Source organism: Geotrypetes seraphini, chromosome 3 (genome assembly GCF_902459505.1).
Source record: "Geotrypetes seraphini chromosome 3, aGeoSer1.1, whole genome shotgun sequence".
Lineage (NCBI taxonomy): Eukaryota > Metazoa > Chordata > Amphibia > Gymnophiona > Dermophiidae > Geotrypetes > Geotrypetes seraphini.
In genome coordinates, this window is record NC_047086.1 from 398,787,799 (window position 1) to 398,808,397 (window position 20,599).

Here is a 20,599-nt window from a genome sequence, read left to right on the forward strand (position 1 = left end):
ACTGCCAAAAGTCAATGTGTTCTCAGTCTCCACCTGCTGGAAGAGGAGCATAAACCCATCTGTCTGTGGCAGTCTAGTGGGATGATAAAGAAGTGTGGAATAACTAGTATGTTTCATGGTTCCACATCATTCTCTTCTTGGTTGGGCTGAGAATTTTTCAGCAGCTGTCACTATTTGGATATTTTTCTGTTTCATAAATGAGCCCCAAATCTTCAGAAGGCAGGTGACTTTCTACCCGAGTAGTCTTTTTTGGAATGGATAAGGCCTCAGAAAACAAGGAGTAAAAATGGCTTTCATAAACCTGTACTGTGGAATTGATTTCCAAGATGCAGTACCAGAGCTAGGTATTCCAATGTCTAGGCATTGCAATACAGAACAATGTTACAGAGTTTCTCCCCATATCCCTAAGACTTGGCAACACCTCTGTATACTGTCACTAGTTCTAGCCCTAGAGATGAACTAGTAATCAGTTTAATTCCTGACTTTTATTTGAAAAATTAGTCTACTTGTCAAAAATAAATTGCTACAAGTATAGCTAACTTCAATATGCAGAGGCAGTTATAAAATATTTCAAATGGACTAGAAAATGACTGCTTTACTATTCAAAAGCATACCGTATATACTTGAATATAAGTCAAGACCCCCTTTTTCCCCTAAAAAAGAAGGAAAAATGGTTGACTTGAATATAAGGACAAGGATAAAACAGGGGAAACAAAACCACAATCTCAAAAGTACAGCACAAAGGTGGAATTGTCCCAATCAGAATGGTGCACAAAAAAGTGTCTTTCAACTCATCTGAAGAATCCAAATGCCTTTATTCTTCCAAAATTCATAAAATGACCATTCTGATTGGGACAATTCCACCTTTGTGCTGTACTTGTGACTTGAATATGTCAGGTGACTTAATATTCAAGTGTCCTGCCGTCAGGCTCTGCACTCAGCCCCCTCCCTGCCAAGCTCTGTACCCAGCCCCCTTCCCTCCATCCCTCCCCTGTCAGGCATTGCACCCAGCACCCTACTTCCTCCCCTTCCCTGTCAGGGGAGAATTCGCGGGAGCCAGTAAGGAAGCCGGCTCAGCACCGGGAAGTAGCGCCAAATCGCACTGCTGCTTGTGCAGCTCATATGAAGGAATTGGATCGCGCAGCCGGTTAGTAGTGGGGCAGGAGTTTGGAAAGCTTGCTCCTGCCCGCTGCACCTCCACCAGCGATCGGCAGAGGACCCACTGCATCTCCACCAGATCGGCAGAGGTATGATAGTGCAGGGAGGAGGAAGGGGCAGAGCCTGGCGGCGGCAGCCTTAAAAATTTCTGGGAGGGGGCATTGACCCGAATATAAACTGGGACCCCCATTTTTGGGCACCAAAATCCCGGTTTATATATGGTAGAATAAACGCCTTTTCTTATTGCATTTCCTTTAACTCCAATCTCCAATCTAGTTTTGTATCTGTGATTGCTTAATTATAAGAATTAAAACTTATACCTGTATAGTGTGTGAATCACTTGCTTGTCCAAGAATTTCAAGAAGAGCAGGATCAGAGATGAAGAAGAATCTTGGAAAAAGCAGCCTTTTCTTCTCCAAATATCTAAAAGAAAAAAACAAAAATGCTACTTTAAGTTCAATATGTTTATATATTTTTTTTTTAATAATTCTTTATTCATTTTTAAAACTTTCATCAAGTGTACAACAATCATAATAAACACAATTAATCACAGCACTTGCATATCTTATCATTATAATCTAAACATACAAATGTAACCCTCTCCCCACCCTCCCTCAAAGCCCTTCATTCATAATAAAAAACCTATATCTCTCATATCTCATGGTCAGACAAACAGTGTTCCACCATAAAGCATGTGACAAATTATCAGCATTTTTCCAATTTGAAATAATGAGTTTTAGGGCTATCAAAACTAAGCATTTCAACAGCTTGGCAGGGGGATCATCCAACAATGTTTTCAAACCAAATCTGACATAAATAAGGACCGCTAGGGTAAGGGGCTCGTTGAGGCCAAGGATCTTAGAAATAGTTTTCCAAATCTGTGACCAAAAGGTTTGAATAGGAGGACAATGAAAGATCATATGGTCAAGGGTACCCTTATTGGTTTTACAAGACCAACAACAAGCAACATCTGAATTGGGCAATTTTGCCAGCTTATAGGGGGTCCAAAATGCCCTGTGCAGTAAGAAATATACTGATTGAATAATAGAGGATGAATGTAAAGCAGATAAGATATCCTTCCACACCTTGGGCCAGATCGAAGGTTGGAGGGCAATTCTAGTATCTATGGACCAGACATCCCAGAGACCTAACGTTGTGTCATATTTAAGAGTAATACCAGGCAGCGGCTTGACCCTTAGTTTTAATCGCCATCAGCTCATATAATCGCAAAATAGATGGTTTGGAGGATTTGATGGTACAGAAATCATATCCATCTTTGATGGCGTGACATAGTTGTAATCATCTAGAAAAGTGAGTGGAGGGTAGATGATAAGAGTTGCATAAAGTGTCGAAGGAGATCCAAGAGCTGTCAAGAGTATAAATGAGCTAGGAAAGATATGCCAGCTCTCTTCCAGGAAGGCCAATTGACAACCTTGCCCTGAATCCTAATTCTAGGATTGTTCCAAATATATATATAAGATGTATCTGTCCATCTCATTTTCAAAATCTTATCTAGGTTTTTAATCGCAAGTTTGGTAGACCGTACAGGTTCACGTAGAGTGTCACAAGAGGATTCAGTGAAAGTAGAGTAAAAAATGTCTTTGAGACCATCAGACGAAGTTTCCAATGCCGTCCAAGAGGGGACATCTGAGGAACAAGACGTTATAATCCACTGTGAACCTTAACGCAGTATCATAGCCGAATGATAGTCGTAAAAACTCGGGAATTTGACACCCCCTTCAAGCTTATCCTTTTTCAATTTTTGTACACTAATACGAGGTGTGGAGTTGTTCCACAAAAATTTAGTTAATAAATATTTTATACGTTTGTAAGTAGAGCTGTGAAAATAAACTGGTATCATACTCAGAGTGTAATTCACCACCGGAGTGATCATCATCTTGATCGTTTCGAGTCTTCCCCACCATGACAAGCGCAGGGGAGACCAATGGGCGGTGAGATTGTTACTGTAGAGATTAGCTGTTCCAAATTTAAGCTCAGAGTTTCATCAATGTTCAGAGCATAATAAACACCAAGGTATTTGAGCTTTCACCCTGACCATTGCAGACCAAGCTGCTGTACAACTGCATGTGATTCCGGAGAATTTAGAGGCATTACTTCCGTTTTGGATACGTTTAGCTTGTAGCCTGAAATGGAGGAACATGAAGCAATAGTTTCTAGTACATTTGATATGGAATCTGCAGACACATAGAGGAGCATGTCATCGGCGTAGGCTGATAATTTGATTTCCTTCTCATCGCAACAAATCCCCTTGATATTAGGATGAGTTCGCAATGCAATGAGAAGTGGCTCCAGCGCCAAATTGAACAAAAGAGGAGATAATGGACAACCTTGACGTGTCCCTCTGCCTGGAGAAAAAGGAGTGGAAAAGAGACCATTGATATAGATCTTCATTCTCGGCGAAGAATATAAAGTTCAAAGCATATCCAAGAAGTCCTCATGAAAGCTAAACCATCGTAAAACATGAAATAGATAAGTCCATTCAATCCTATCAAAGGCTTTCTCCGCATCAAGGCTCATAGCCACAAGGGGATCCGCCAAGGTACCAGCACGAGCAATGACATTGAGAAAAGTGCGAGCATTATCAGTAGACAATCTAATGGCTAAGAAACCGTTCTGGTCCAATGTAATAAGTTTGTTGAGCACCGGTTGTAGTCTGGTTGCTAATAATTTAGCAAAAACTTTTGCATCAGTATTTATCATCGATAAAGGCCTATAGTTCGATACCATCAGGGGATCTTTGTTAGGCTTAGGCAGCACAATTATTGTGGCTTCCGTGAATGAACCACTAACTTCTCCAGTTGTAATGAGATAATTTAAAAAATTCAACATATGAGGCAGTAATATATCATGGAAGGCAGAGTAGAATTCCACAGTAAGCCCATCAGGACCGGTAGTTTTAGCTTTGGCCATGGATGAGACTGTTACAAACAATCCAGAGACAGTGAAAGGTTGACATAATGATGCATTGTCTGAGTCATCCACAGTAGTGTGAGGTAAGTTGGACAGAAAACCAATCACATCTCCCTCAGGGTCCATCTCAGATGTATATAATTGCTCATAAAAGGATTGAAATGCAGAGAGTATGTCCTTCGGCTCCTGGAGAACAGTAGTATCATCCGCCTGCAAAGCAGTAATATTTGTCTTATCCGTTCTTCCTTTGAGGTAATTAGCAAGGCTGTGGCCACATTTATTCGATTCTGTATAGTAATTGGCGAACTGTGAGAAGACTTGTTTAGCAGCTACCTTGTTCAAGGCCACATTGTACGTGTAACGCAAAGCTTGTAATTGACCCAGAACACACGTCAGCTGGATTTGAGCTGTGAATCCCTTCCAACTTTTTTATCTCGGACTCCAGCCTTTGGATCTCAACCATTTCAGCCTTTTTCTTCGAAGCAGAGTAAAATATGATACGTCCCCTCACAAAAGCTTTAAAGGCGTCCCATATTATTATTATTATTATGTTCTTGTATACCGCCATACCCAATGAGTTCTAGGCGGTTCACATCAATTAATTGGGATCTGATCTGCACACGGATTTACAACATTTTGTCAGAGTTACAGGCAACGAGGAAGGAAATGTTGGAACATTTTAGCAGAAATTTATCAGAGTTACAGGCAGCGACAAGTTGGATTGGCCGGAAAGAGGGAGGGAGAGAGAAACACAGGAGGGGAGGGGGGGAGGAGAGTGGAGGGGGAGGGCGGGAGTTGGATTATTGCAGGGGAGAGAGGGTTAAGGGTCCTGTTCGCGGAATAGGTATGTTTTGAGAAGTTTTCTAAAGTCGAGGTAGTTCGAGGCCTCGAGAATCATTTGGGCTAGCCAAGGGTTCAGCTTAGCAGCCTGGAAGGCGAAGGTTTTGTCGAGGAATCTTTTGAGCTGACATAATTTTATGGAGGGGAAGGCGAATAGCTGAATTCTGCGGGATTTCTTATTGGTGCAAATCATAGCGAAGTGGGGAGAGAGGTATTTTGGTGACAGAGGCAGGCGAACTTGAAAAGGACTCTGGATTCGAACGGTAGCCAATGTAGTTGGTGGTAGAAAGGAGTGATGTGTTCCCATTTGTTCAGGCCGAAAATAAGGCAGGCGGCTGTGTTTTGAATCAATTTTAGGCTTCTGGTGGTTTTCTTCGTGGAGCTCAGGTAAATGATATTGCAATAATCCAGTATACTAAGAATAGAGGATTGTACTAGTAGGCGGAATGCGGTGTCAAAGTATTTTTTTATGGTGCGAAGTTTCCAGAGCACCGAGAGACTTTTCTTGACAGTGAGATCGGTGTGATTTTCTAGGGATAGATGTTTGTCTAGCGTGACTCCCAGTATTTTTAGTGTTTGTTCGAGTGGGAAAACCAATCCTTTCACTTGGATTGTGGTGTCTTTGATTTTATCTTTGGGGGTGGCCAGGAAGAATTTTGTTTTGTCCGGGTTTAGTTTTAGTCTGAAGGAAAGCATCCAGAGTTCTATCTGAATGAGTATGCTTGTGATGTAGGCAAGAAGTTCCTGGGATAGACTGGATAGAGGGATGACTATTGTGATGTCATCTGCATAGATGAAAAATTTGAGCTTGAGTTTGTGTAGGAGGTTACTGAGGGAGGCGAGGTAGATATTAAATAGGGTGGGGGACAGGGGGGAGCCCTGCGGAACGCCGCAGGGATTGTCCCAGCTGTAGGAGAGAGAATCATTTTTGCGTACCCTGTAGGATCTGTTTTGTAGGAACCCTTGGAACCAGTTGAGGACCTGGTCGGAGATGCCAATGTGGGCCAGCCATTCCAGGAGAATGGAGTGGTCGACCAGATCAAACGCACTGCTCAGGTCAAACTGCAAGATCAGGGCGCTGGTGCCCTGACTAAAGAGTGTGTGCAAGTGGTCAAGTAAGGAGGCTATAAAGGTTTCTGTGCTGTGATCCGCGCAGAAGCCCGATTGATTGTCGCTTAGGATGTTGAATTTTTCCAGGTATGCGGAGAGTTCTGCTTTGACTACCCCTTCCGCTATTTTGGTGAATAGAGGGATGCTGGCGATTGGTCTGTAATTAGAAGGGGTGTTGGGAGGTTCCTTCATGTTTTTTATAATTGGGGTTATCAAAATATGGCCTTGCTCTGGTGGGAAGTTTCCTGAGGATAATAGGGAGTTAACCCATGAAAGCATGTTGGCTTTGAAGTGGATCGGAGCAGTTTTCATAACGTTTGGGGGGCAGGTATCTAGTTTGCAGAAGGAGTTAGTGTATTTGGTATATTTGTTGAAGGTTTTCCAGTCGATTGAAGTAAATTGATTCCAGTTTAAGTCAGATCTAGACCCTTGGTCTGGTTTAGCAATGTCGATTAGAGAATGACACGGGAAAAAATCTGTCCCCGTCACTGCCCTGTCCCTGGCCCACCATCCTCTGCACCGCCCCGTCACTGCCATTCCCTTCACCGCCCCGTCACCATCACCGCCATCCCTTTCACCGCCCCGTCACCGCCACTGCCATCCCATTCACCGCCCCGTTACCGTCCCCGCAGCATCCATATAAGCCTTAGTACTGTAATATTTAGCTTATTCCTTTCTTATAAATCAAAGTTCCTGCTGCTGAACTAGATAAAGAGATGTTCAGCTGGCAGGGCTTTGTTTATACATTTTTATCAACACAACTAATATACTACTTTATCCTAAAGCAAAAAATAAATAAATAAATAGAATTTTTTTTCTACCTTTGTTGTCTGGTTTCTGCTTTCCACATCTTCTCATTCAATTCCTTCCATCCACTGTGTGTCTTCTCTCTGCGTCTTCCATTTGCTGTTACTGTGCCGTCCCTTCATCCTCCCCCAATTGGTCTAGCACCCTCTTCTTCCCTCCGCTCCCCCATAGTCTGGCATCTGTCTTCTTCCCACTCTGTCTTCCACATTTCCCTTCAGGGTCTGTTCCTCTCTACCCTCTTTCAATGTCTGTTCTATTCCTTTCTACCACCACCCTTCCCTTCCTCCTTTACCATCTGTTCCTTTCTACCACCCTTCAGCTCCTCTCACGTGGCCTATCTATCTACCTCCCTCTCTCTTATTTTCGTGGCATGTTACAATGTAATTTGTGCAAGCTGCTGGAGCCTGCGAGCTCGGTCCCTGTCCCATTCCCACAAACCATCTCGCTTCTGTGTTCCTATTTTCCCCATTTCTAATATCTCTCCTATGTATCTGCCATTGCCCACCCCCCTGTGTCCATATACCATCCCCATGGCATGTCCCCTTTATGTCTCTGTCCCTATGCCCCATGCACATAATTTCCCCTCTTTCTGTTACCTTCCTCTGTCCAGATTTCCCCTATCTTCCTCTTCCATACCAGTGTGTCTTCTTTTCAACCCCATCTAGCTTCTTTCCTTCTTTCTCCCCCCCCCCCCCCTTGCTTCCAGCATCTGGCTCACCTGCCTGTCTTCCCCTTTCTTTCCTGCTGTGGGTTTCTTTCTTTCCCTCTTCATCCCCTTGGCCCAGAATTTTTTTTCCTTTCACTCCCTCCTTCCTAATATGAGCCAGGAACAAACGCGATCGCAGTCTAGCAGCCCCCCCTACCCGATCGCAGCGTTTAGCCAGCTCCCTCCCTCCAACTCACCTTACATTCTGAGTTTGCCGGCTTCCTTTTTCCCTGAGCCGCACGTGTTTAAAAAGACGCTCACGCGCGGCTGCGCGAGTCCATCAAGCTTCTCCTCTCCTGCAACTTCCTGTTTCTGGTTGCGTCAGAGGAGAAGCTTGATGGACTCGCGCAGCCGCACGTGCACGGCTTTTTGAACGCTTGCGGCTCAGGAAAAAGGAAGCCGGGGCAAACTCAGAATTTAAGGTGAGATGGAGGGAGGGAGCTGGCTAAACGCTACGGGCGGGCGGTGGCTGCGGGGACCACGCAATCCTTAATGCCTCACTGTGGAGACAAGACCATTCACCACTCCATGGCCTTGTCCCCGTCCCCGCAGCGACTGTTATTTTTCATTCCCCATTTTGGCGGGTTACCCACGGCTAAATGCGGCTAGCTGCGGGTAACCGCCACCGTGTCATTCTCTAATGTCGATGTCAGGAAGAATAGGAAAGAGCTCAAGGGGATTGGTCGGGGTAGGTAATGTTGATCTTAGTTTTTGAATCTTGGAGTTGAAGAAATCCGCTAGGGTGTTAGCGGTTAGTGTGGAATCTTCACGGTTGTTAGTGAGAGTCTCGATGTTGTAAAGGTCATTAACTAGTTTAAAGAGGTTGCTGCTGTTAGTTGTAATGTTACCAATTTTGTGGGAGTAGAGATTTTTTCGTTTTTCCTTGGTAAGGTTTTTGTAAGTTTTTAGTTTGAGTCTCCAGGCCATTCTGTGTTCTTGGGTTCCGGACTTTAGCCATAATCTTTCAGATTTTCTGAGGTCCCTCTTTATCAGTAGCAGCTCTGAGTCAAACCATCCCTCCTGATTTGTGGTTCTGATGTGGCGGGTTTTATCGGGGCAATTTCATTTAAGATGTTTGTGCTGTCATTGATCCAGGCGGACATGAGTTGATCTGTATCTTCATTTTGTTTTGTGTTAGTGTCATATCGAGACCAGAATTCCGCTGGGTCTATCTTTCCTCTGGTAGTGTGGGTTTTGAAGTTTCTTGTTTTGCTGTTTTTTGAGTGTTTTTGTTGGCAACCTATGGAAAAGTCGCATAGTCTGTGATCCGACCATAGGGAGTCTGTCCAGTTGGATTGTTTCCAGTATAATTTTGGGTTGTTCGGCTCTTTGGAGGAGAATGTCACCAGGTCTAGCTGATGGCCTTTTTGGTGAGTTTTAATGGGGGGGGGGGGGGGTTTGAAGAAGCCTAGTTGGGAGATGAGTGACCAAAAGTCAGAAATTTCTGGTTGGTCTGCTTGCTCCAGGTGGATGTTGATGTCTCCGCATAGAAGATTGTAAGGGCTAGTTAGGAAGTTGGTTAGTAAGGATTCCCCAAAGTCCTCTTTGGCTAGAGACCATTTTTTCGGTGGGATGTAGAATAGAGTGATAGTTAGAGAGGAGGCCATGGATTTAGAAGTGAGGGAGATGGCTAGTATTTCAGAGTTGGGAGAGGATTTGGTGTTAAGTACGGCGCAATTAAGCTTGTCTCTAAAGATTATTGCTAGTCCTCCTCCTCTTCCCCAAGTTCTGGCCAGGGAGAGAATCTTATAGCCTGGGGGCAGACAGTCTTTGATTATGATATCCTTGTCTGATTGCAGCCAGGTTTCAGTGAGTAGGACAAAATCTGGGTTAGTTTCAGTCAGCCAGTCTTTAATCAGAATGGCTTTGTTCCTCATTGATCTAATATTTAGGTAGAAACCTAGTAGGTTCTGGTGGCCACTTAAGAGTCTGAGGAAGTGTTGTATTCAAAATACTCAGTAAGAGCGGTAGATATGTATGAACAAAAGTCATCGTCCTGTAAAAGAGAGTTGTTAAATCTCCATTGCCTAGTAGAAGAGGTAACTCCAAAATCCGTGAGATGAAGTTGCACAGCAGCATGATCAGACATGCTAATTTCTTTGATGATAGTATTCTGTAAGAAACGAACCAGTGATGGACTCACCAGAAAAAAGTCAAGCCTCGAGTATGAATTATGAGGCGTAGAGTAGAATGTATAATCACAGTCGTCTAAATGCAATTTTCAAAAAAGGATCAAGAGGTGAACCAAGAAACTACAGACCTGTGAGTCTCACATCAGTTCCTGGGAAGATAATCGAAGCACTAATTAAAGACAACATTGTACAACACTTGGAAGATTACAACTTAATAAGGGCTAGTCAACACGGCTTTAGGAAAGGAAAGTCATGTCTGACAAATTTACTTCAATTCTTTGAGAAGGTGAACAAACAATTGGATAGTGGAAATCCAGTGGATATAGTTTACTTGGATTTCCAGAAAGCGTTTGACAAGGTTCCGCATGCAAGGCTTATGAGAAAACTACTGAGCCATGGAATAGGAGGAGAAGTGCACAGATGGATTGGCAAATGGCTCGAGAACAGAAGGCAGAGGGTTTGCATTAATGGGCAATTCTCGGACTGGGAGAGAGTGACCAGTGGCATGCCCCAGGGTTCGGTTCTTGGGCCTATCTTGTTTAATATTTTTATAAACGACCTTAAAGAGGAAACAACATGCAATGTAACAAAGTTTGCAGATGATACAAAAATGTCGGGTGGTTGGCTCTCTAGGGGATTGCGAGGATCTCCAGAAGGATCTAAACCAGCTGGAAACTTGGGCGAAAAAGTGGCAGATGAATTTTAACATAGACAAATGCAAAGTGATGCATCTAGGAAAGAAAAACAAAGAACATGAGTATAAGATGTTGGGGATGACATTAGCCAAATGCGAACAAGAAAGGGATTTGGAGGTACTGATAGACAGAACCCTAAAGCCTTCGGCTCAATGTGCGGCGGCGGCGAAGAAAGCAAGCAGGATGTTGGGCATGATTAAGAAGGGGATCACGAGCAGATCGGAAGAGGTCATAATGCCACTTTACAGAGCAATGGTCAGACCTCACTTGGAATACTGTGTCCAGCACTGGTCTCCATACCTTAAGAAGGATATAACTCTGCTGGAGAGGGTGCAGAGGCGAGCCACGAAACTAGTCAAAGGTTTGGAAAATTTGAGCTACGAAGAACGCCTCATAAAACTGGGACTATTCACCCTCGAGAAGAGAAGATTGCGAGGGGATTTGATAGAGACTTTTAAAATATTAAAGGGTTTTGATAAAATAGACCAGGAAACAGCATTACTAACATTTTCGGAGGTGACACGGACAAGGGGTCATAGCCTGAAACTGAGTGGCAGCAGGTTTAGGACAAATGTTAGGAAGTTCTGCTTCACACAGCGAGTGGTTGGCGCTTGGCATGCTCTCCCGGAGGAGGTTGTGGTGGAGAATACTGTTCCGAGTTTCAAGCGCAAGTTGGATGCACACCTTCTTGCAAATCATATTGAAAGATACGGGAAATCCGGGTCTCCAATAAGGAGAACCTAAATGGGCCACCGCGTGCGCGGATCGCCGGACAAGATGGACCACGGTCTGATCCGGTGAAGGCATTTCTTATGTTCTTATGATCCTCCAAGAGTCTACCAGTTTAAATTGAGAAATAAGATCTTGAAGAAAATACCAATTTTTGGATTTCTTGTATAGTAGAGAAGACTTTCTGTCCTTAGACGGATCTTGAATAAAATTAAAGTCTCCACCTATAATACAGTGACAATCCCTGGACATGCTTAAAGTATCAGCCAACTCAGTATAGAAAACAGCATCATCAAGGTTAGGGCCATAAATGTTCATTATCATGATTTTAACATTAGCAACTTCAAGGACTACCTGTATCCACGTGCCATTAGAGTCTATAAGGGCTTCAGTGGCTGGGATGGTGTAGATGGGCTGGAGTAGGTTTTAACAGAGATTTTGGCAGTTGGAACCCAAGCACAGTACCGGGTAGAGCTTTGGATTCTTGCCCAGATATAGCTAAGAAGAAAAAATATGTTACTAGACCTGTGCCCAGATCAACACTGATGACAGAGTGGAAAACTTTATGGAGCAGCTTAACATTGGCGGTACAGTGGAAGCAGAATGTGGGGGTGTTTTGTTGTTTTTTTAAAACATGCTCCCAAACCTAACTTACAGAGAGCATCAATCCTTTCTTGAAAAGTTTAGAACAATACCTGGGGTGTGGAAACCTGCATCACTGGTGCTCCACTGTGAACAATTAGAAAAGCCTGGTGGAGGAAGAAAACACAGGCTAACATTGATGGTGCAGTGGCAGCTTAATTCTGAAGTGCGATTTGAAATAGGTTGGCATGGTCTTAATCCAGTATTTCAAATATGAGGCAAAGTAAAAATCATAATTGAAGACTCTAGTGACCAATATAGAGTTTCGGTATAACCGCTCCCAAGCAGGCTGTTGCCCTAAGACATTGATGATACAGTGATATTGGTGATTGTGAATTGACAGAAGCCCAGCTGACAGACTGTACACCGATAGAAAACTCTGCCATGTCATGCCTGTAGACATTGGTGGTGCAGCGGCTAAAGCCCCTCTGACAGATTGTACACCGATAGTCAACTCTGCCATATCATGTCTGAAGAAATTGGTGTTGCAGTAACAGACTCTGTTGCAGGAGCGAAGCTTCGATGAAGAAGATCAACCAGTGAGAAAGACATTGAGGAAGATGCACCTCTAGAAATGGAAGCGAACCACCTCAGAGGTCCTTATTGGCTGGTACGACTTGACTCTAACTTTATGGCCCGAGATCTCGTCTATGTCTTGAAGACCGATGTCGAGAAGCATGGCTCGATGACGATGATCGGTGTCATTGAGGTGGTATCGATGAGACTGCCGTGATACCTGTCAATTAGTATGTAACGGTGCTCAGGCCAAGCCCATACAAGAGGAAAAAATCTCTGGAAGTCACCACCAACACTGTCACAGACCGATGTATGTGTTAGGAAGATGAAACCAATGATATTCTCCCAGCAATGTCAAGATAAATATGGAGACAGAGTTCAATGTTGAAGAAGTTCTGAAACAAGACCAAGCCAGAAAAAACTTTCGTGGAACGAAAATAAAAGTCCTTATGGGATTACCAGGCAACACTATATCAAAGTGAAAAAACTTTGGATGGATGTTGTACCAGGATTGAAAAAGAACTAAATATAAACCGGTATTGGGAGATTGAACATCGCTGAACATGAGTGGTACCGGATAGTGAGTAGACGTGGTCAGTACCAATATTCCGTTATCACAGAAATAGAGTTGTTCTCAAAGAGAAAAAAATCCCATTGGTACCATTGGTCATGCAGTCGGTACCCAGTATTGTTGATGGTACCTTTGGCATCATAGGTACCAAAGAACTTTCAACACCCTCAGTATCACATCGGTGTATCAGTATCAGTGGAACATGTTCTATTCCGCCATAGAGTTGTTTTCAAAGAGAAAAATTCTTACCGGTACCCTTGATCATGCAGCCGATGCCCAATATCGTTGACAGTACATTGGGCATCATCAGTACCACAGAAGTTCCGATACCCTAGGTACCTTCGTTTACCGGTACCATTGGAAGTTTGCCCCGAGATTTACGGTATGAATGCCGGTATCACTGGTGCTGCATATTCTTCGGTACCCTCAGTACCATTGACACTCTGGGCACCCTTGGTGATGGTGGCAGATGTAAGACAAGGGTACCTTTGAGGCCTGTCTGCTGGTGTCACGACTCGTCCAAAGAGAGAGCTAAGAATAAGATGGAACATTCATTGAAGATAGGCGAGTCACAAGGTGGTTGCTGGAAAGTCGGCACGAATAAACTCAATGTCCTAATGACTTGCGACATAATTGAGTGAAAAGTCCCCAAAATAGGCAAAATTACATCAGCGTGGAAACCGCTGCAGCCAAAATTTAATCCGAGGCTGAGGCGATATGAAGAGGCCCCACCGAGAAGAAGCCTGTGAGTGAAAGAAAACTCATTAGGGGGTTTCTTTTATTTGAGTACTTTAACAAAAGGGTAAACTAAAAGAAATAAATAGAATTAAAGGAAAAATACGCATGAGCGGGAAGGCTCCACGGAAAACAGAAAACTGAGGAGACGCGCGCCCTTTGTCGGGAGGGAAGGCACTTGCACATTGCGGTGCGGTCAGTCACAAATTTTCTAAAGTTTTTAAAGCAAAAATGCTTTTGCAGCTATCCGCATCGGGGCTCCGTGGATGACGTCACCCACAGTGACAATATGCTTTCTGCTTGTCCTGCGATAACACCTGTTATGGTAAATAACTGCTTTATCCAAGCACAGGCAGGCAGCATATTCTCACATGTGGGACTCCCTAGCTCAGGGGTCCCCCAACCCCCGGTCTGTGGCCCATTAGCAGGCCGCAGCCGTCTGACAGCCGGGCTGCAAGAGATCCTCTATCCCTCAGAAAAGTGACGGCGGTGGCAGCTCTGAAAGGGCTGCTTCACTGCCTCCCCCGGGACCTTCCCTCTGCCGCCGCATCATTGATGGCATCATTAGTGATGCAGCGGCAGAGTGAAAGCCCTGGCAGAGAAGGCAACAAAGCAGCCTGTTCAGTGTTGCCGCTGCTTTTCAGAACGGAGGTATGTCGGGGCCTTGCGGTCAGAGGGTCATTGGGGTTCTGCTGCATGTGGGGAATGGGAGGGAGAGATGGAAAGGTGCTGCACAGGGAGATGGGTTGGCGGGGTCGTCAGGGTTCTGCTGCATGTAGGGGATGGGAGGGAGAGATGGAAAGGTACACAGGTGGATGGGTTGGCGGGGTCGTTGGGGTTCTTCTGCACGCGTGTCACTGTCTTCCATTGTCCCCAGATGGGATCATTGGGTTGCAGGAAAACAAGCTCAGGGCTCTCACTGATTCTGCATTATGGTAAGTTGTATAATTTCTATTATGATATTATCTATATATATAAAATCGGATGTATGTATGTATGTATGTGCCGCGATCACGCAAAAACGGCTTGACCGATTTGAACGAAACTTGGTATGCAGATCCCTCACTACCCGGGATGATATGTTCTGCGGGTCTCGCGGCCCACCTGCACACGTGGGCGGAGCTACAAACAGATAATCGGATTTCACCCATTCATGTCAATGGAAAAAATGTAAAGAGCTGCTAACGCAAAAACGGCTTGCCCGATTTGAACGAAACTTGGTATGCAGATCCCTCACTACCTGGGGTGATATGTTCTGGGGGTCTTGCGGCCCACCTGCACACGTTGGCCGAGCTACAAGCAGAAAATCGGATTTCACCCATTCATGTCAATGGAAAAAATGTAAAAAGATGCCATTCTCACAGTAATTCAAAAACGGCTTGACCGATTTGAACGAAACTTGGTATGCCGATCCCTCACTACCTGGGGTGATATGTTCTGGGGGTCTCACGGCCCACCTGCACATGTGGGCGGAGCTACAAACATAAAATCAGATTTCACCCATTCATGTCAATGGAAAAAATGTAAAACAGCTGCCAACGCAAAAACGGCTTGCCCGATTTGAACGAAACTTGGTATGCAGATCCCTCACTACCTGGGGTGATATGTTCTGGGGGTATCGCGGCCAACCTGCACACCTGGGCGGAGCTACAAACAGAAAATCAGATTTCACCCATTCATGTCAATGGAAAAAATGTAAAAACTGCCTCCATAAAACCGGCTTGCCCGATTTGAACGAAACTTGGTATGCGGATCCCTCACTACCCGGGGTGATATGTTCTGGGGGTCTCACGGCCCAACTGCACATGTGGGCGGAGCTACAAACAGAACTTCAGATTTCACCCATTCAAGTCAATGGGAAAAATGTAAAAAGCTGTGGGACCGATTTGAACTAAACTTGGTATGCTGATCCCTCACTACCTGGGGTGATATGTTCTGGGGGTCTCGCGGCCCACCTGCACACATGGGCGGAGCTACAAACAGAAAATCAGATTTCACCCATTCATGTCAATGGAAAAAATGTAAAAAACTGCCATTCTCACAGTAATTCCAACTACCTGGGGTGATATGTTCTGGGGGTCTCGCGGCCCACCTGCACACGTGGGCGGAGCTACAAACAGATCATCAGATTTCACCCATTCATGTCAATGGAAAAAATGTAAAAAGCTGCCATTCTCACTGTGACCAATTTGGACGAAACTTGGTATGCAGATCCCTCACTACCTGGGTTGTTATGTTCTGGGGGTCTCGCGGCCCACCTGCACACGTGGGCGGAGCTACAAACAGAAAATCAGATTTCACCCATTCATGTCAATGGAAAAAATGTAAAAAGCTGCCATTCTCACAGTAATTCAAAAACGGCTTGACCGATTTGAACGAAACTTGGTATGCAGATCCCTCACTACCTGGGGTGATATGTTCTGGGGGTCTCGCGGCCCACCTGAACACGTGGGCGGAGCTACAAACAGAAAATCACATTTCACCCATTCATGTCAATGGAAAAAATGTAAAAAGATGCCATTCTCACAGTAATTCAAAAACGGCTTGACCGATTTGAACGAAACTTGGTATGCAGATCCCTCACTACCTGGGGTGATATGTTCTGGGGGTCTTGCGGCCCACCTGCACACGTTGGCCGAGCTACAAGCAGAAAATCGGATTTCACCCATTCATGTCAATGGAAAAAATGTAAAAAGATGCCATTCTCACAGTAATTCAAAAACGGCTTGACCGATTTGAACAAAACTTGGTATGCAGATCCCTCACTACCTGGGGTGATATGTTCTTGGGGTCTCGCGGCCCACCTGCACACGTGGGCGGAGCTACAAACAGAAAATCAGATTTCACCCATTCAAGTCAATGGAAAAAATGTAAAAAGCTGTGGGACCGATTTGAACGAAAATTGGTATGCAGATCCCTCACTACCGGGGGTGATATGTTCTGGGGGTCTCGCGGCCCACCTGCACACGTGGGCGGAGCTACAAACAGAAAATCAGATTTCACCCATTCAAGTCAATGGAAAAAATGTAAAAAGCTGTGGGACCGATTTGAACGAAAATTGGTATGCAGATCCCTCACTACCGGGGGTGATATGTTCTGGGGGTCTCGCGGCCCACCTGCACACGTGGGCGGAGCTACAAACAGAAAATCAGATTTCACCCATTCAAGTCAATGGAAAAAATGTAAAAAGCTGTGGGACCGATTTGAACGAAACTTGGTATGCAGATCCCTCACTACCGGGGGTGATATGTTCTGGGGGTCTCGCGGCCCACCTGCACACGTGGGCGGAGCTACAAACAGAAAATCACATTTCACCCATTCATGTCAATGGAAAAAATGTAAAAAGATGCCATTCTCACATTAATTCAAAAACGGCTTGACCGATTTGAACGAAACTTGGTATGCAGATCCCTCACTACCTGGGGTGATATGTTCTGGGGGTCTTCTGGCCCACCTGCACACGTTGGCTGAGCTACAAGCAGAAAATCGGATTTCACCCATTCATGTCAATGGAAAAAATGTAATAAGCTGTGGGACCGATTTGAACGAAACTTGGTATGCAGATCCCTCACTACCTGGGGTGATATGTTCTTGGGGTCTCACGGCCCACCTGCACACGTGGGCGGAGCTACAAACAGAAAATCAGATTTCACCCATTCAAGTCAATGGAAAAAATGTAAAAAGCTGTGGGACGATTTGAACGAAACTTGGTATGCAGATCCCTCACTACCTGGGGTGATATGTTCTGGGGGTCTCGCGGCCCACCTGCACACGTGGGAAGGGTGGGTTCACCCAATAATGTATATGTTCTTGCTCCTGGAGGTGAAACTAAAAATGTTGTTTATAATCAAGTTTTGTGTTAGTTGTATTGTATTCATTTTGTCAAATATTTCACATTATAATTTGAATATTGTACTTTTTATAAAGTAAAAAAATATTTTAATTCACCACTATAAAGTATCTTTATTTGAATCCATTTACAGTGTTATTGCTATAATTAAATACCCGTGCAACGCCGGGCCATCAGCTAGTAACTTAATAATAATAGAAATGTAATGTATATTGTATATAAAACAGCCCTACGAACCCACCCCAAATCCTCCCCCTCTGGTCCCTGGAAAAATTTGCTTCTATAAAAGTGGTCCTTGGTGACAAAAAGGATGGGGACCACTGCTCTACCACATACTCTCTGGGTTTAAAGGGCTACTACAACCCCTTCCCATCCTAGCTTTCCAGCATGCCCTCTTCCCTTGCACAGCTAACCTGTAGTTCTGGAGCTCATAAACTACTGTGACGAACCCTAGCTACCAGGGTGTCAGAGCATTTAGGAGTACCGTAATCAGTGCAGAAAAGGCACAAACACAATGAAAGACACATGAGAAGCCAGGAAAATGTTATTTTTCTACTGTTTATCAAATAAGCACTTTTATTTACTGGTGTTAATCAGTTAAAACCTAAAATCAGAGGCCTTATGAATAATTGAATTGAGGGTCAAATACAAATATGTTAGCAAGTCAATATACTTGTATAAAATGTTCATACCCTGTGAGTGATTTTTGGCATACTTCCAGCTGTTCATGTAAATGAGGTAGAAGCTGTCTCATAGTTTCATCTCCTACACAGCAGCTGATTACATTGGGTATGTCATGAGCACGCTGCATTATTTTTATCCATGATTTGTCAATATTTTGAAAACGTTTAGCTTCCTAGATATAAAATGGAATCAATCATGTTAAATAAATGCATTATGTGGCACCTGTCAACAAGATACAGGTTCCGATTGTAAGATTCTAGTGCTTTTTACCTGAGGTAATTGTTTTGCAATATCTCCACCTATAAAAACAGCTTCTAAATAAACCCAGAGATTCTGAACAACCAACCATTCTTCAATGATATCTGTGGAAGTACTTAGTTTGAATACCCAATCTTGAATTTTCTTCTTAAATGGTGCATTGTATCTAAAATGAAAATAATAATTAGTGGTAAATCAGAGGATTTGCTGTGATTATAGAATATATTTGCCTACTGTTACAGTAGTTTGAAATCTTGGGACTTAGGATGGATGGCAGGAATACAAAGGGAGAGTGTGGCAATGGTTAAAGCTACAGCCTCAGCACCCTGAGGTTGTGGGTTCAAACCACGCTGCTCCTTGTGACCTTGGGCAAGTCACTTAATCCCCCATTGCCTCAGGCACATTAGATAGATTGTGAGCCCACTGGGGAAAAATGCTTGAGTATTGGAGGGAGGTAAGTTGGTCGTCTCGAGGTGGGAGGGTCGGCAGGGTTCGGATGAGAGGGAGAGATGGAAAGATGGGAGGGTCAGCAAGGGTTTGGCTAAGTGGCGGGGGGGGGGGGGGGGGCGGTGAGAGCGCTGCAGGTGAATCTAGGGATGGAGTTAGGGAGTGTCGGGGACATTTGGGAGGGGCTTCAGGGTCGCACCGGCGGGCCCCCCACACATGCCCACTGGGCCTAACCTTTAATCCGGCCCTGATGACAACTTCTCTTTGTCCAGGTGCATACTTTTCAAAACCCAACTGTCACCAATCCTTGCAGTTCCAATGCCTAGGCCTGGAAACAGCAGTGATAATTTTAAACTACTTTCACTGATGTAACCTCTTCAACAACCATCACCCCTTCACCATAGGCAGCCCTAAAACAATACCTACAGTACCTACAATACTGCAAATTTTTATACTACACTAGTAGTCATGGTGAACATACAGTATGCACTCTTTACTCATTACTTAGTGCATAATGTTCATCCATGGCTACACTACTTTAAATAAACATTAGAGAAGGTGGGTGAAGGTCGTGCAGTCAATTAGGGCCAGATTCTAATAACGACGCCATAAGTTAGGCAGCCATACGTCCCATTTTCAGCTCAACAGTCCCGTTGTTCTCACGCACAGCTTTGGGACATCGAAATGTCCCATTTTCAGAAAGAGCGTCCCAAAGCTGTGCCCAAGCCGCCACCGCCTATTTCTCTAAGCCACCGCCACACCAACAGATCACCTTCGTGCAGCAACTACACAAGCCTTCCACAATTCTGACATGGAAGAGGAAGTTCAGGGCCTGGATGGCCAGGAACTTTCTCTCTGACCTCAGAATTGACATCAGGGAGGAAGGCTTGTGCAGTCGTTGCACAAAGATGGTCTATTAGAGCAGCGGTGGATTGGAGAAATAGACAGTGTCTTGGAGGGGGGAGAGAGAAAGAAAGACAGAAAGAAAAAAAGGGGGGCAGGGAAAGAGAAAGAAAGACAGACATACAGAAAGGGGGCAGGGAGAGAAAGAAAGACAAAGAAAGAAATGAAAGAAAGAAAGGGTGCACAGTAAGAAGGAAGTGCAACCAGACTCATGAAATCACCAGACAACAAAGATAGGAAAAATGATTTTATTTTCAATTTAGTGATCAAAATGTGTCAGTTTTGAGAATTTATATCTGCTGTCTATATTTTGCACTATATTTAACAGGTTCCGGGGGGGAGGGGGGTGGAGTCCTGTCCCGTTTTGAGGAAAAAAATAAATGGTCACGTTAGTTAGGCATCCTAATGCTGCCTAACTTAATTGTTTTAATTGGTTCAATCTGTGCTGTAATTGACTGTGCCAATTAAAAAACAATTAAATCGCCATTTTAAAAAAACTGGAGGCACCTTTCTTCCATCTAAGGGGGCACCTTACAGCACCTAAGGCCATTATGGGCATGGTTAATGCTGGAAGTGGCCTTAGGTGTCGGGCGCTTCCTTAGACATGATTCTCATGGAGAGTAAGTGCCGGAAATGTAAGCCTTTAAAACCCTGGTCTACATTTCACATAGCCACAATTCTGTAAATGGCACTGTTGCGTGATTTAAACATGAATGGTGCTGTGTTTGGAGGCATTGCCCAATATTGGCGCTGTTTACAGAATCCAGCCCTTAGTATTTAGCTAAGGTGGGTATCATATATAAGAAGTAGGAAAACTGAAACTTATAGAACAACAAGCAAAACTCAAGGTTAAGAGAGGAAAATAACCTTACAAGAAAGAAAAGA

At 44.3% G+C, this 20,599-nt stretch overlaps 1 protein-coding gene across 1 annotated transcript in view; it reads right to left on the bottom strand.

The window, feature by feature from the left end:
• DNAH8 (dynein axonemal heavy chain 8) overlaps nt 1–20,599 on the bottom strand; it is a 1,666,792-nt gene that overhangs the window by 601,122 nt on the left and 1,045,071 nt on the right. Inside the window, 3 exon segments of the mRNA XM_033937418.1 lie at nt 1,479–1,581; nt 18,115–18,278; nt 18,377–18,530. Coding sequence (XP_033793309.1) covers nt 1,479–1,581; nt 18,115–18,278; nt 18,377–18,530 — 421 coding nt within the window.